We start from the raw sequence: 16,394 nt of genomic DNA, 5'->3' as shown, positions 1-16,394 counted from the left end.
ACCGCCTCAAGCTTCCCGAAGAAGCACACAATCACTAGCTGTCCTCCTCTCCCCATCTTCGATCGTAAAGAAAAAACAGACTAAAAAAGCGGATATACCTTGCCCCCCCCCCCTTCTTTTGTTTTTTTGTTGTAGAAATGTTTATTTGGATCTTTTGACAGTGTTGTTAGGGTGAAAAAAAAAGAAATTTCAGGGGCTTGGTGTTGCAAAAAAAAAAAAAAAAAAGACTTTGCGGAACTGGAGTGCCAAGCCTCCCTTTGCGCTCACTGCGCTAAAATTTACCATAATAAAAACGATATTTTCTTCAGAAAGGGGGGGGGGGGGGGGTGGTCCTGAAAAAAAATGTAACGGATTACAAGGAATCCGTTACGTAAAAATTGTAAGGGAATTACTCTAAAATTACTCGAGAAAATGTGTCATTTTTCCGTTACAAAATTACCGATAAATGTAAGGGATTACAAGTAATTTCGTTACTTGTAACGGATTACGTACAAGTCTCTCTCGTGTACTGACCTTCGCACATCGTACCCTCGCCGAGAAATGTTCACGCGTCACAAGCATCAAGCTGTCGGTGATCGTTGTCAAACCGAGTACAATGTCGTCCCGTATTGAAAATCGCAGTCGCGAGGATGCCGCCGAGGTCGCACTCACGACGCCGCCAAAGCAGCCGCTAACATAATCCTGGAAGCCGCCATTTTTTTTTTTTTTTTCAACTCTGCTTGTCTTGGCTTTAGCCAACTTCTCATCACGAATCCTCCTTGGAGAAGCGCAAAGCCTCTTTGCGTACGCACGCTATTTCCGAGAAATAGCGCACCCTAAAATTGCGCGCGCAAAGCGCAAAACCTGGTTTGCGTTCGGAGCATGCGCAGTGTTGACGACGCTATTCTTTGCGTGCGCAAAGCTTTAGCGTGCGCTATTTTAAAACTCCCTATTGTGGTATTCCCGAAGTCGATCGTTGAGGCACCGTCCAGTCTAGCCGATATAGCGTTTTCCACAGGAGAGAGAACTGGAGTACACGACCTTTCTGTGCACTGGACAAAACTGGTTTTGTGCTTCTTAGTGCAGCTCTCTGATCGGTTCGAAGAAGCGTTCACTTTCTTGCACAAGCTGGACAGCTTGTTCGGAGCTGAGAATACCGCCTCAACATTGTCTTCTTTCACTACTTTCTTCAGTCCATGGGAGAAGTGTTGAATATAAGGCACAACAATGGGCCTCGTTGACCTGTCTCTTGATGGAGGTTGAGTGACCTCCCGTCTTTTCATATTTTCGAGGAGGTTATCTGCAACCGACGTTAATAAGACACTGGGGTACCCTGCTGCTGTAAAGCGGGAGATTTGCGCATCGAAGCATGTTTTGATCAAATATTTGCATGATGTGTTAACTGACTTTTTGAGACATGGATTCACGATGCTTCTTTTAACCAGTTTTGAGTCTAGCACGGTCTAACATACAGCAACTACGTAGCTGCGCTGTGCTAGACCGAGGCAACAACCAACTTGGTTGATGCCTCGTGAGCAGCTTATCTCTCACCTTATCTGCAAAATACCTCACCTTAAGAAGATAATCGAGGATTATTTTACGGATTCGTTTTAATAGGCGGAGAAACAATGAGGACAGAACAATTTCCAGATTTTTTTTAAACAATAAGTAGAAGAATACGAAGGCAAAATGCAAAGAGTAGTGAGTTCAGCGCTGTGCGTATGTTTTTGTCTGTAATTGGGTGAGTGCCTGCTTTTGTGAGACGTTTATTCGCTGTGAAGCACTAAGATTTTGAATCTTGACCATGGTAATAGCGCGTATTTCCAATGTATAATTTATTAAAGCACACCTGAAAAGAGACGTTAAGGCTTTTTCCGCACTCGAAAAGTTCAGCTCGGGCTTGCCGCACTGAAGCAGAAAAATCCTCGTGGACAGCAAAATCGTTTTTTTTTTTTTTAGCTTGAACCCGATGGTTAAGATAGTCTTTTTGTCGTGAAAACGGAAATATTTGGCAACAATAGGTTTGTTCTTGCCGTCTTAGAATTTACCTATGCTGTGTGACCGTTCAAGATTGGCGGAGTCTAACTGGATACCGAACTTCTCTCAACAAAAAGCGAGTACTTTTTTTTTTTTTTTCTCACTGACTCCACGTTTTGGTCAGAGCGTCAGGACAGCCAAAAAATAACAGATTACATCCCCGTAATCGGTTGTGGGTGGAAATCACATTTTATTTTTCATGTTTGTCAGCTCAACCGACATGCTGTTTGTTGAAGCAAAGCCAGATACAGTCTTTGCCTTGTCCAGCTCTGCCTCACTAGCAGTGTTTTTTGCAGACAGTTGACCTACTAAAGCATTCGTGCTTTTTTGTCCATTTTGGAGAGCCATGACTTTAGCCAGGATGTCGTTTTCAGTAGCCTCAATTCGCTGAAGAGTAGCGAGAATGCTAGCAATAGCTTCAGTATCTGAACGTGGATTTGATTCAATGTCTTTCGACGTTACCAAAAGCATTTGTGAGAGCGAAACAATATAACATAACTCAATGAAATAGCAGGACAGCAAACAGTAGTAGCGAACGTCCTCATTGGGGCACGACACCATGAACAGACAGAAATCGCTATTGCGAAAACATCGTACCTTGTCGAGATAATTAACCTGTAGGAACAGACGGGCGTGCGTCATTGTTTGTTCGGCGGTAACGTGCCCCAACTGGCCGGACAGTGGCAGCTTTTTTTGTAGCCGGATGTATCTATGTCAATGACTTTACCCACTGTAACGGGCGGTAGCTTGCGCCACCCAGCCTAAGTTCCGAGGATCTGGTTGCCAGGTGAAGTACGCCGCGGCGTCCAGATTTAGCGAGGTACGCGGTACCGGCGCGGGTGTCGCTCTATGCTTCGGAAAACAAATTGCCCACTCGCTGTCGCTGCCATCGAACGGGTCTGCCGCGGACGTTATCGGGAAAACCAGCGTCAGGAGCGTCTGTATGAACAGACTGGTGTGCGTCATTGCTTGTTCGGCGGTGACGTACCCCAACTGGCCGGAAAGTGGCAGCTCCTTTTGTAGCTATTGACTCCGTAAGTGTGACGACATGGCTCCAAACAAACCATTGCTAGGGTCGTTGTTATGGACAAATACACGTGACTAGGTTTCGCTACGAAAACCCGAACGTTAAAAAATTAGGAGTAGGATTTAAACTTCTAAAAATCACAGATATAGAAAGCTTAAATGTCATATATGTTTCGACAGATGTGTGTCGGTAATCGCTTGTTTCTGAAATATTTACGACTAACTTCCGGTCCTCAAGATGCCTCCAGCAGACGACGAATGCAAGTAGTATGTCGTTTGCCACATTCCCGCCGGCCCAGCCGGCGCCGGCGTCTGAATCGTGTGAATAAAGACGATATTCTGTTATTGAATTTGTTTGAAATATAATTAGTTTCAGACACTTAAAAGAATTCATAGTGGGGTGCGATGCAAAATATGGTTTATTGAAGGTCCGGTCGTCGATCGAGATGATCGTCTGCTAAAAGATTGCATTGCACCCGTGAGAAAAGCACTTCAGGAGATCGGTTGAGATCGCAAATTTTGTTTGCGGACTCCCGCTATGGGAGGGTGCTTCGTGGTTGTAACCATCACGTGGAGAAAGATTTGAGCAGTTTATTCAGATTTCCGAAAGACTCCGAAGCGTGATAAAACTGGATAAAAAATATAAGGTGAGTTTATTACAGATTGTACTCGCATCGCGGGTTCGATGGAGATCTTCACCAAAAGAGCACATCCACGGATCTTGATGTATACCAAGGAAAAAAAAAAGCAAAATACTGCGAAATCGCGATAGACATGCAATTTTTTAATAACCTGACAACCTCAACAATAATAAACGACTTACCTCGACGGCTTACGATTTGTTTCTCATGCTGGCCTGGATTATGCCGGTAATGCACTTCAGGTCGTCGTCGTAACTGATCTGCATGACGTGGTTTGATTTTACGGCATTTTTACCCCTTTGAACTAAGCTGGGTTCTTCACAGAAAAAAACGCACATCGTGGGAACCTCTACGGCCATGGCGATGCACTTGTTTTTGTTGCTCGTTTACCAACGCAATTCAATAAAGACACCTGTTGCAACAGAGGCCAGCAAATCTATCTTGTCTTCTGCTACCAAAGCAAAGCGGAGTGTAATACTTCAGAAATGGCTTTCATCGTTGCAATACGACACTGAGACGACAATAAGATCTTCATAATTATATAACAAGAAGTTAGATTGTTTAAAAAATGATTTACTTACTTGTAAGCAAAAACCTAGGCTCATGTGGAGTCTCCATGCATTAGTCTATAGCAGGGGTCTCCAAACTTTTTGGCTAAGGGGCCGGATGGAGGCTCTGTCTCTGTCTCAAGGGTCGGAAATATAAATGAGCAGATGTAAATGAGGAAAATCTAAATAAATAATCCTAGATGTCTAAGCATTTAAATATACAATATATAAAGTTAAGTAAACATGAAACAACAAGATTCTAAGGTGGATGAATGCATTCACTTTGTTATGAAATTTAATCACTTAGCTGCTTATGACATCGCACAATAATTGGAGCCCAGAAAACATACCAGCATAAACCAGAGCGCATAGGAACTTTGGCACGTTTACACAGGGCAGCAGACTAGTGAGAACGATAGAAGTTATGCTGACAATGTTTAATAGGTACGACGTAGTACACCAAGCGCAATATACGTAGGGACGTAAATTAATTTTAACGTACTTAGTTTGCCAGATATGGAACAGGGGACTAGGAGTGTAGGTTCTGCTAATGACAATGTCCAATTACTAATATGACCAGAGGACACGCCTTACGGTAGGCAGTTTTCTCTCGTTTTTTTTCTGGTAACTTCGTTTACGCGGTTGGTGCGCGCCGCGGCGACGTTTTACACGCGCTTATTTTTTTGCCAGTAGCAGCGGGCGTGCTGGAAGCGGGCCGTGGGCCGGGCTCCATTGGGAGAACTGCAGCCAGCCACGGGCCGGTCGGAAGACCTCCGCGGGCCGGATTTGGCCCGCGGGCCGTGGGTTGGAGACCCCTGGTCTATAGCAACGTCCCTAGCAACGGTTTGTTTGGACCCAGACGAAATGTTGTGACGTAGTCATTTATGGTGCCAATTTCAAAGAGGTTATAAGTACTAGGAGGGGGCACGTTGCAATATTGGTGAAGCCTAGAATTAAAAGTTTAAACGATGTTGTGGCCAACGTGACCGTAGATCTCTCTGGCTATTGGTGCGCGTGACTTGTCACGTGTGAGATGGATGGTTGATTGTAGAAGGATTCATTGCAGGCTTGCGCGCGCTCCGTCTTGTAGGTTTTATCAGATCGAAGGCTAGACAAAGGCTAGCTACGGTCACGTGATGTGGTCACGTTGGCCTCATAAGTAAGGAGGGTAAGGAGAAAAATGAGAAAGAGGCGAGGCGTCAAGGGAACATGGCTTGTGGAGGCTACGCGGCTGTCGTCATGCCCTCTTCTACCGTTCTATCCTCCTTGGTCAATTCCGAGGATGTCCCCGGTTGCCAGATGAAATACGCCGTGGCGTCCAGATCTGGCGAGGTACCCGGTGTCGGCTCGAGTGTCGGTTCATGCTTCGGGAAACGAATTCCCCACCACTGCCATCGGACGGGTCTGCCACGAACGTTATCGGGAAAACCAGCGCCAGGAGCATTTCTAGGAACAGACTGGTGTGCGTCATTGTTTGTTCGGCGGTGACGTGCCCCCATAATAAGATTTTATATCATCAAACTGTTTAATATATTTTACGGTAGTTTCAAAGACAACGAATAAAAGATCACCATGACAAAAGGAACAGAAAAAGTAGGAGTTTATTTATTGTATGTTAACATGTCGCGTCGGCTTCACCCTTCTATCAAAACCCAACTGGAAATGCGAATTCTGATCATCATCATATAAAAATCGGTAATAGACTAGGACTCATGTATAGTCACTGAGAGCTTGAGAAACGAAGGTTGCGGTCTATAGCGATCGTGCTTCTTGCTTCGTGATTGGTGCTTCGGCCTTCTTATCGACCATTGCCGCAATCGTATTGACTGGGGAGTGACAATCAGATACTCACAGTTTGACACACCCTGCGCATCCTAAGTTGTCAGTGACTATATCAGTTCTGGCAAGGGGAATGGCTGGCAGCGTCAGCGTTCATCATCTACGTGGCCACGACTGCGCCCTCGATGCCAACGTGGCACGCCCAGAGACAGGCCTTCAGCGTCGCGTAGCCCTCATCGGCGCACTCGCCGTCGCTACGTCGTTCGCACACCTGACTGGACGTGTCGAAGTAAAACTCGGCCCTGCGCCGGTCTCCCGAAGTGCACGGTCCCAGAGACGGACGCAATCTGCATCCTTTCGCATCGTAGATCACGTGACCGGAAATCGGCGTCGGTTTCCTGCCAGATTCTGACGTCATCTTAGGAGCGAGCGTGGAACCTGCGCGTTTTGAACGTGGACTTTGAATGAAAAAGGACGACTATATTCGGAGAGAAACTGAAGGAAAGGAGGTGATAGGGGCGTGCGGTAACGCCAGAGCGCCGAGCCCTGATTGGAGGAATTAGACCAGCTGCCTTTGTCTCTTCACGCTGTGGCCCTCCAATCAGAGGAAACGAGAGCGTCGTCTGCTCCTCGTGCGGGGTCTGGCGTTCAGCGAACCCACTATTTCCACTAATCCCTGCAATCATCCACGTTTGCCCACACCAGGTGTATAGGCAGTGCGCGTGCACAGAAACCAAATACGAGTGAGGTGAAGCTTCTGCGCATGCGCAGTGCCTACAATAGCGCAAATCACAGTGGCGTGATGTCTGAGCCGTGTGTTGGGCGCTTTGCACACGCGCCAGATTACACCCGCCATTGTTGACCTTCTGTTGTCTCACCTAAATACCAAGACACTGAAGTGAGTTTTGACGAGCCTTCCAAAGGCCAGCGCTGGGGTGGACACAGTCGTATCTCAAATGGCAATAACCTGCCCTCGTGTGATATTGATGGAGTGAAGTTATCAAAATAAGAGGACACAAAAACTGAAGGTTGGTTATGGCGGCGCCCATGCACAGCTGCTGCAAAGGACCTCTAGAGCCGCTAACTCAGCTAAGTGGGCTACGTTTGAGTAAAGACACTGTAGCCATCTTGGAGTTTACAATCATGGTTTCCATTCATCTGGAGCTTATTTCCCTTTAATACCGCTATCAGACGGCGCTCTAAAGCTCATTTTCAATAAATATCCCTTCCGCTAAAGAATATTCTCTAAAGACGCTGCAGTAACACGGCCGACAAAATTCTATTTACCACCGATATTGATTGCTTTTCGGCTGGCTACAAGGAGTTCAAACCGAAACTAAAATGTAATTCAAAATTTTCTTACTCATCTACACTCTAAAAAAAAAGGGTATCACCTTACACCCTTTTGTCCCATATAATACACCCCAAAACTTCATTTCGACATACAGCGCCCTATAGTCGAACAGACGGCACCAAATTTTACCAGGGGCTTGGTAACGGTGCCATATAACTTATTAAATTTATGTAGTACCTATCAAAGACCAAAGAAAGAAAACACTGAGCTTTTGCAGTACGGCCAAGAAAACTCCAATAATGTTTTTTGTAGTCAATAATACGTACATCAGCTATCATAATAAGTTGTACCACACGGCTATCAAGCCCCTCGTAAACTTTGGGGCCGCCTGTTCGATTATGGGGCGCTGTACGTCGAATTGAAGTTTTGGGGTGTATTATATGGGACAAGGGGTGTAATAATACACCTTTTTTTCTGAGAGTGTAAGACATTACAAGTTAATGTTTATTTCAGGAGCTATTTCTGAAACGCAAATAATGCAGTTAAAATAATAAAGAAATATTTGCAAGAAGCTTTCGTATCATAGCCAGACATTCGTAAACACAAAAGTAAGCCAAATTTAGAGTACTCTCTAAATTTAGTGCATCTTGGACTTATTGAGAAAAAAAAAAGCATTTTACTTAAGTTAAAGCCACCCCATTCTTTATACCCAAGTTTAATACTTTATAGCAGCAATACCTGAATGAAGAGAAAGCGCGCAAGCGAGATGGCGATTTTCAGACGCTTTAAGAGGAAAAAGAGACAGGTCGTCTTGACACTGCTAGTAATGTTAATATTCACATCGGCAAGCAAGGAAAGCCTTTCATATAATTACAGTAGCCTCAGCCAACGCCTGAAAAACCCATGCTGAGATGAGTCCTACAAAAGTCTAACTGCAGGGAGACCAAATAATGCCCTTGCTCGCCCCCAATTCCGTTAGCGCCTATCGTCGAGAGTACTTCCTTTGGACTAAGATTCCTGGCAGAAGACGCCCTAAAGCTCCTTTTCAATAAATATCCTTTCCGCTGAAAGGATATTCTGCTAAAGGAGCCCCTGTCACGCAATCGTCAAAATGCTATTTACCACCGATTTTAATCCCTTAGGTACTGGCCACACAAAGTTAAAACTGAAACTAATGATATCATTTTTAAAATATATAGTCGTTTAAAACATTGCAAGTTAATGCTTCTTTGGAACTCAAATATTTGAAATAATTTGGAAAGGCAACATTCACAAGAAGCTTTTGTGTCATAGCCAGACACTGGCAGCCACAACAGTATACTCAATTTACAGTGCACTAAACTATTGCCTGCTTACAGAAAAACATAAACTATTATAGATTTTTATCTTTCTATGGTTAAAATCTGAAAATTATTTACATCCGAGTCTAGAGCTTTATACCAGCAATACCTGAAAGAGGAGTGAGCCCGCGGGCGAATTGTCGAATAGCACGAGACGCGTGAGACGGAAGAAGATACAGATCATCCCGGACACAGTTAAAATTCGAATTGTCAACGAAAGCTTTTCATGGGTACAGTACCGTCAGCCAACGCCTGAAAATTCAATGCTGGTTTTAGTCCTTCAAATTTTTAACTCAAGGGAGACGAAACGATGCCGGCAGCTCGCCTCCAATGCCCGTAGCGCGTATACTGTCGAGAGGACTCCTTGTGTACTAAAGGACGCTAGCAAGCTCCTTTTTCTAAAATTATGCTTTAGGTGAAGGAGCATTTGCTGTGCCATATGGCAGGAACTTTTTCTCCATTTAAGAGATGGCCTTTTCTACTAAAGCAGCTTAAAGGCCGATGACCAGACTCAAGATTCTGCAAGGCAGAAGATCCTTCTCACCATGGGCGAGGAGGAAAGAGGCAATGATGGACAGGGTGGAAGGGGGAGAGGAGGAAGCGGGGGAAAAGTGGAAAGTGCGAATTGGTCGTCGGTCTGACAGGGGTATTAAAAGGGCGCTAGCGAGCTCCTTTCCAGAAAAGGGTACTTCAGGGGAAGGAGCATTTACGGTGCCGTGTGGCACGAACTCCATCTCAATTTAAGAGATCGTCTTTTCTACTAAAAAAAAGCTTAGGAGGCCCGTCTGAGAGGGGGACAAATCCTCATCCGTGGGCTTTCTGCCGTTGCTCGGGGCGTGAACATGGGACGTATTCATTCTTCCAAAATTAAAACGTTACCAGGCTCAAAATTCTCCCTAGAATGAAGTTGCCTAATGCATCTGGATTATTTGCAAGAATTTTATATTGACAAAAAAATGACTATAACTACTGTACCGGAACGCGCCTCAGCCTGCTGAACCATAACCTGCTATACCGTCCATGCATAGAAAGCGGTCGCGAATCGGCCTCAGAATACGTCAGAGAACCCGGCACGTGCCGTACCGTCGGACGTCGCAATCCTGGTTGTTAGGGCTAAAGGTTCCGGCAGCAAGCACGAGCGAACGCTAATGTTACTGTCATCGCTGCGCCCCAGCTCCTGGCTGCTGAAGCTTCCGTGAATTGCCAAGTTGGACTACAACCTGCAGCAAAGAGGGCGTCCGCTACAGCAGGTTCCCCGAGAAATGCTGTGTGCTACCGGATCCTCGCGCTCCAAATCTGCAACCGCGCACTCTATGGCACCGTCGTCGAACTGCTATGCTCTGTGAGTACAGAGGAGACTATGGCGTCACCTACCCCCGCTGCTGGGCCACCGCTAGAATCGCGGCAGGCGACGGCATGACATCTGTGACGTCATCAGACGAAATTCGAGAGACCACGAGCGAGGACACGGTAAATACGCCGGTCGGAGACGGGATCCATGGTACCATAGCAAACTCACGGCGGCAGGCCTGATTGCAAGCGGCGAAGGTCCGGAAACGGTTGGCGTTCCGGAGGCACGTGCTGGTGTTCTTGCCCAGGGCGGTGCACTTCCTGCCGCGCTTCGAGTAGAAGAATTGGTACACCATGTCGGCCGGGAAGCAGCGTCGAACGACGGACCTGACGCACGGGCCTTTTACGACTTCGTCTGAAAGCGCACGCTTATTTTCAGTTATCTATACTCGAGAAGAATATTTTGTATAGCTGCAGTCACGCGACTGGCACACTCTAGGAACTCTGGAGTGCCGTCTTTCCCGCAAAGAACATGAGAGAGTCAAACGCTGCAGTTTACTGCGGAAGCTTATGGAATCACGTAGCTGAAAAAAATCAATATCTAAATTACTGTAATTGGCAATCCAAAGTGCTTTGCAAGACATTAGACGCTTCCGATTTAGCAGAGTGCATGGGCCCTCCTCCCACAAGCACAACAAAACACAAACACCACAAAAAATACTAACATGTACATCTCAAAACTGGTTGACACAGAATGCGTATAGGGCTAGTGGTTTTATCAAAATCAAATGTACCAGTATGTGTAATGAAAAAAAAATGTCGCGCTAAAATGTAACGCGCTAAACTTAGCGAAAGAAAACATGAATTGGTGTTCATTTATAATACAAATATAGCTCTCCCGCTTACTTCAGTGGAGAAACCTTTTGCGACGAATTTAGCGGGACGTACATCCGCTAAATTTAGTGGAATTTAGCGTGACTCCGCAGCTCGGAAAAGCTCGGAAACAGACATCCGTCGCAGCTTCAAACACGCTGCACGATCCGCGGCTCTTGACCATAACCGTAGAATTAAGACTTATTTGAGTTTTTGTTTTTTTTCTTTAGCGTTATTTATTGGCCGCGGAATAGCGTATGCTTGGAAGCAGGTGGTAGTACGAAAACTTGCCTGTCTTTGAAAGGATAATGTGGTCCCGCCGGCGGACAGACTATGCGTACAGAGTCGTAGTCGAGGGCATGTACAGGGTGTCGCCGAAATATTTACAGGGCTTTTCTCATCGCAAAGGGAAACTATATGCATTACCGTACGCTCACTCTTCGCCCAAATGTAGCACTGTGGTGGGAACCAGTCGAAGTTTCATAACTAACCCTTATACTATTCAAACATTTTTAAGTGTTTTCTTTTTTAAATGTCAATGAGAAAATGGCGGCCAACTGATTCCTCGAACACGTGGAGGTAAATGGTGCCAGCTACCGTAAATGAATCCCATTTTCGCACTGACATTTTTAGTTGTATAACTCAGAATTCTCGAATGAGATAACGGTTACTTCTGAAACTTTGGCGTCTGGTTGGATTGCTAGATAGTATACATTTGGGCGGAGAATATGCGTTTGACGACGCGCCATTTATTTTTGCGATGATCAACTCGTTTCATTTTTTCTTTTTTTTTTTGCTGCGGTAAGTGCGGGGGTAACACGTTGTATATTTGTCACTCAATTGAAGCTGCATGCCTGGACTTGCCATTTGCAGCTCAAGACTCTGCGTCGGCATAGTGTGCGACGCAGTTACGGACGGAATAAGAAATTAATGACCGCACTATGTGAACCCAGAGCACAGACACAGCGATGGCTGCGACACCTTATCGGAACCTAATTTATCCGTATGTATTTTGCATTCATGTATTTGCACCTTACTTGAAGGAAAAATTGCCATCTGCGCCGGAGAGTGACAGACTCGTCTATAATCATAAAACTCTCTAGAGAAATGATGGCAGTCACGTGACACTATGTGACACAGTGATCTCACGTGGAAACCTGACGTCACGTGCAGCCGTGACGTCACGACGCCACGTGACAATATTGACCACCGACATCAACATCATTTCGAGGAGGGGAAGAAGGGGGGGGGGGGGGGGGAGAGAGAGAACCCATCTCAGCTATCGCTGTAAAATGACAGACGGCCTATGAGTGTTCACTTAAGGACTGTACGGAAAGTTAAAATGGCGTCCTAACAGCGTAACGTGATTAGGGCGAAGGATTAGCACATTTCCACATTTGTAGCGAGCAAATTCTATTTCACTGTGGTTTACAAAATAAAAAAAATGAAAAACCTCACGTGTCATATTGTCTACCGACGTGTTGCGCCTTTCCCCAGAAGACCTTCCTTCAGCGGCCATAATAGGTGTCCCCTCAACAGATGAAGCGTTATCTGCAACACAAACACAAGTACAACATAAGTCTGTTATAAGGGGCGTCTCACGGAGCCCTGGCCAAATGCCTCTGGACTAAGTACACATGGCAGGAGAAAGGAAACTTGACGTCACAACGGCCAACGAGTATAATCGGGAAAATGAAAAACACACACACACACACACACAAAAGCATCAGGTATACTTGGGATATCAATTACTTTTGAGCGAATAAATTTTAAGCTGGTCAGTAAAAAGTCGCTGAAAACGATAGAATGGCAGGGGGTGCTTCAATTGTCCGGACTCCAGCGCGAACTTTCTCCCTTCGAAGGAACGCCTTGGCGTCTCATGCACTTTGAGCGTTTTCGCGTAGCCAAAACACAGCAGTATATAAGTACGGAGCGCGTGCTGGAAACCGGGCGTTCAAAAAACGCCACCTGTCCTTCTCACTCTGTCGGTGATTATAATAATCTTCTGGGCATCATTAAAAACAACTAGATAAGCGCACTTAATGAAACTATAAAGAACGCGCAGCATTTCACACCGTTGTAGTTTTGCGGAAGGTACTCCATGCGGCGCGCAAGTTCGTCTGCTTCTTGCACAGGGGTTGCGATGATGTCAGAACGCCACACTCTTATTGGCTGACTGAAACATAGTGAGTAGACCTCAAGGATTCTAGCATTGATGTCCACCCACTATCCTTTCAATTAAAGCCAATCAGAACTCCGCGTCGTTTTGACGTCACCAGAACCTCGCTCAAATAGCAGACGACTCGCTCTCCGCATAGCCTTGACAACGTCGCACAAAATAGTTGACGTTGGGCTCACGACAAAAAATTTATGGCAATTTGCTAGGCGATTGTGTCAACGTGAAACGTTTTAGCATCACAAACGCTTAGCGAACTTAGATTTTCCAGACGCTAGACGCCTACCGTTCACAGCGCTCTTCACGGACAGTTTTACGCGTACTAAGTGTACACTTGATAGTTGTCCCCAGAATGAAGCGATAAGTGTACCGTTAACCGAGCTGATAAACCTGGCGATCTTCCAGAGCCCTCCATACTCTCGAGCTCCCCTCCGTCGGTGCGCACAGGCGGTCGAGTTCCTCCTCGCCTACCCCTCCGATCGGATGACCTCCCGGACCACCAATCAGCGTCAAGCACCTCACTCCTCCTCTCCCACCCGTCAACCAATCAGTGTCGAGCCTCGTGGCCACGGGTTAACCTGGGCTTCACGAAGTGCCGAACGCCTATGGCCAAATAACTCGACTTGTAATGCGATATGAAGTCCCGAGGAGCGAGAAACCAAGAAAAAAAAAGTGGGGCGTCTTCAAACACCTGCTTTACTCCATTTAACTCCAACCGCAGCCCATGCTACGATCCGATGGAGATAATCAAGCAGCCCTAAAAGCGCATCGTCACGGCGCTCATCGACTTTGTGCGTTTGCTGTCACCGACTATACTGCAATCACGCACAGTGACTATACTGCCATCCTGCGCTTTCTTTATTCCCTGCGTGATTGGTAAAGCCGGTGATAGAAGCCGCCCAAAGACTAGGACTGCCGTAACGAGGCACGTTAGGCGCCGCTTAATTGGCTATATCGAATCGATGCGACGGCCGCGGTTAGACTCGAAGGGAAACGAAGTATTCACCGACTCGACTCTTTGACGTCACGTTGCTGCGGTGGCGCTGTTGTCGTCTCTGCGCATGCGCAGATGCCTGACTTCTCCCGGATCCGGTTACCGAGGGCTTGTTAGTAAACACTGAATTGGTGCATAAGAGAAACCTGGGGCCTATAATCTACGCGGGGGGACCAAGAGACCGGGAGATCGCCGCTCCGCTCCGATTGGACGGTTGTGCGCGCTCACCAATCGCAACAGGCGGTTTATGTCCCGGTCCCTCGGTCCTGCCACAGAGTAGAATAGGTCCCCTATAGGACAGTTTGATGCTGGGTATAATTGTGGCATTTGTGAGACTCACCGAGCGGCGGCGTTTCAACGTCTACGTCCAATTCGGGGCACAAGGGACTTCCGCTCCCTCCCTCCAGACCTGCACAGTTCGCAAGCAGAAATATACGCTCCTGAAGTCTAAGCTGGTCCGGTAGCCCCAAAGCGAGGCCAGGACAAAATCGGGCCAAGCCGCTAAACAATTCGGTTAATGCCTTCTTACGAACCTCTGGTCGTTGTACCGTTGCGCAACGTTCAAGCTCGGATAAGGTTTGTTTGCGGCAGTTGTCTTCATCCAAATCAAAGTAATTGGTAGAACTACTTGATGTTTATCAACGTGCAAATTATTTTTTTACAATATTAAAGAATACAAGTTTACTGTTCTTAATTTTTGTTTAGGACACTTCTGGTTGCATTACCATGCCTACAGTCTCTGGCGATTTAAGAACCGCAGGGCGTGACAAGTAGCGAAGATGTTATTATCGCTCTTTAGCCACTAAAATTGCGCCATTGTATTTCGTTTTACTTTAGGTCTAGAAGCAACCGGCGCTACGAGCTGTGAAGACCAATCGGACAGCGTCAAAGCACAGCCTCATGGTGTTCATCGTGTTAATGTGCATGTTCTGTTATCGCTGGACCAAACAGGTACAGGGACGACCTAGCGACTGTCAATTTTGACGCTGTTTGATTGGTTCCATTAGCTCGTAGCGTCAGCTGCGTCTGGACTTAAGCTGAAACAAAGCACAGCCGATAGAAACACCGAACAACGAATCAATGAGTAAGAACTTTGAACTTCATGCCCTATACTTCTTAAGCTGTGAGTCACATAGAGTTAATGTTTCACTTAAGGGAAGTGCGACAACGTTACCTTTTTGTTGCCAACATTATCCGCAAACACGACAGAGTAAACGGCGCTTTAAGTCCATGTGTGAAAGGGCGTGTTAAAATCGTAAACCAACAGGCTACTTGCTAGTGTGTGTTTGGCTGCCTAATGTTATCTGTTAGTATAGGGTCACACAGCTACTGGTAAGTTGCGCGCACAGCAAATCAAAGTATTTGACAAAACGCGTAGAGCAATTGACGTATCCCAGGATGATGGTTTGGCTACTATGATTCAATTTGTGCAGTGGCAATGAGCATGGGCAACATTGCGATCGTTGTCCCTGAGCAGGTCCAATTTCAGTGCCGAAACATTTCTTGTTTCGTTGATGCCGCTCCATCAATAAACACTTTTCAAAACCATGTGTAGCAACATTCGCGGTTACTGTTTTTTGGGCACGAAACGCGTAAACTAGGGGCCATGAAACGATTTTTCACTTTCGCTAAATACTACTTAGAATCACTACCTTACGTTAACAAACGAATACACAGGCCTCAATTTTTTTTTTTTCTAGTCAATTGCAGTTTCCCAAACAAATCGAGAAATTTGCTCAGAGTAGATGACTACGCGGTCCCAGAGTCGAGCGGCAGCCGGCGCCCTCCGTCAGCGACAATACGAAACGATTGGCAGTCTCCGAGCTGTAGCGGTGGTAGCAGTGCGCGTTTGACGGGAGGCCTCCGATTGTGCTGTTTAGCGGTTTTAGACCGCTTAATGAGATTCACTCTTATTTTCAAAAGCAAGCTTCAAGAAAATGGCAAAGGCTATTAGAAAGCAAACACGTATATGCGACGAGCGAAACGTACGGGACAGATGTATTGGCGAAGTGTCACTCCCAACAAGGAAAACACGTGTACAACCGTGATGTTTAAACCTTAAGACTGGGAAGGAAACTTGAAGATATATTAGAAGAAACAGGAGAAAGGGGCAGATATCTCAAAGCTTCCTTCCCAGTCTTCGGGTTTAAACATCATGACTACTAAGCACCAGCTCGCCTGCACGTGGACCATTTTTTTGCGTGCCGCGCAACATCATGATCCACGTGAGTGCGAAATTAAAAGAAGCTGCAATAGGTGGTATTCACTGGCGGCGGCTACGGAGCTCGCTGCTCTTGAGCACGTGTTGTCGGAAAGCTTCAGCAACACTTTCAACACGTACATTGTACGCCATCGAGATTATCTTCTTTGGGAGACCATAAATAAGAAGTTATCTCAAGCATTCGCCATGAGCAGCC

General features: G+C 46.2%; 1 protein-coding gene and 1 pseudogene across 1 annotated transcript; both read right to left on the bottom strand.

The window, feature by feature from the left end:
- Positions 1 to 1,762: 1,762 nt before the first annotated feature.
- Positions 1,763 to 2,982, bottom strand: LOC120840557 (annotated as a pseudogene).
- A 2,831-nt stretch (positions 2,983 to 5,813) lies between these two features.
- Positions 5,814 to 15,448, bottom strand: LOC121046686. Its single transcript, XM_040501190.1, has 4 exons — positions 14,318 to 15,448; positions 12,266 to 12,358; positions 10,164 to 10,349; positions 5,814 to 6,448 (listed from the first exon to the last, which is right to left on the bottom strand). Exons 2-4 carry the CDS (start codon positions 12,324 to 12,326, stop codon positions 6,171 to 6,173), a joined length of 525 nt encoding a protein of 174 aa, XP_040357124.1. The 5' UTR covers positions 12,327 to 12,358; positions 14,318 to 15,448; the 3' UTR covers positions 5,814 to 6,170.
- Positions 15,449 to 16,394: the final 946 nt, after the last annotated feature.

The sequence above is a fragment of the Ixodes scapularis genome, unplaced genomic scaffold, assembly GCF_016920785.2.
Source record: "Ixodes scapularis isolate PalLabHiFi unplaced genomic scaffold, ASM1692078v2 PGA_scaffold10__122_contigs__length_95168666, whole genome shotgun sequence".
Taxonomy (NCBI): domain Eukaryota; kingdom Metazoa; phylum Arthropoda; class Arachnida; order Ixodida; family Ixodidae; genus Ixodes; species Ixodes scapularis.
Note: the sequence above shows the minus strand (reverse complement) of the source record. Positions and strands in the feature narration are given on the sequence as shown.

Coding starts and splice junctions, on each gene's coding strand:
- LOC121046686 (XM_040501190.1), bottom strand. CDS start 12,326: ATGGCCGCTGAAGGAAGGTCTTCTGGGGAAAGGCGCAACACGTCGGTA. Junction 10,350..12,265: donor GTCGGTAGACAATATGACAC/GTGAGGTTTTTC, acceptor GTGCGCTTTCAG/ACGAAGTCGTAAAAGGCCCG. Junction 6,449..10,163: donor TTGCAATCAGGCCTGCCGCC/GTGAGTTTGCTA, acceptor CAAAACGCGCAG/GTTCCACGCTCGCTCCTAAG.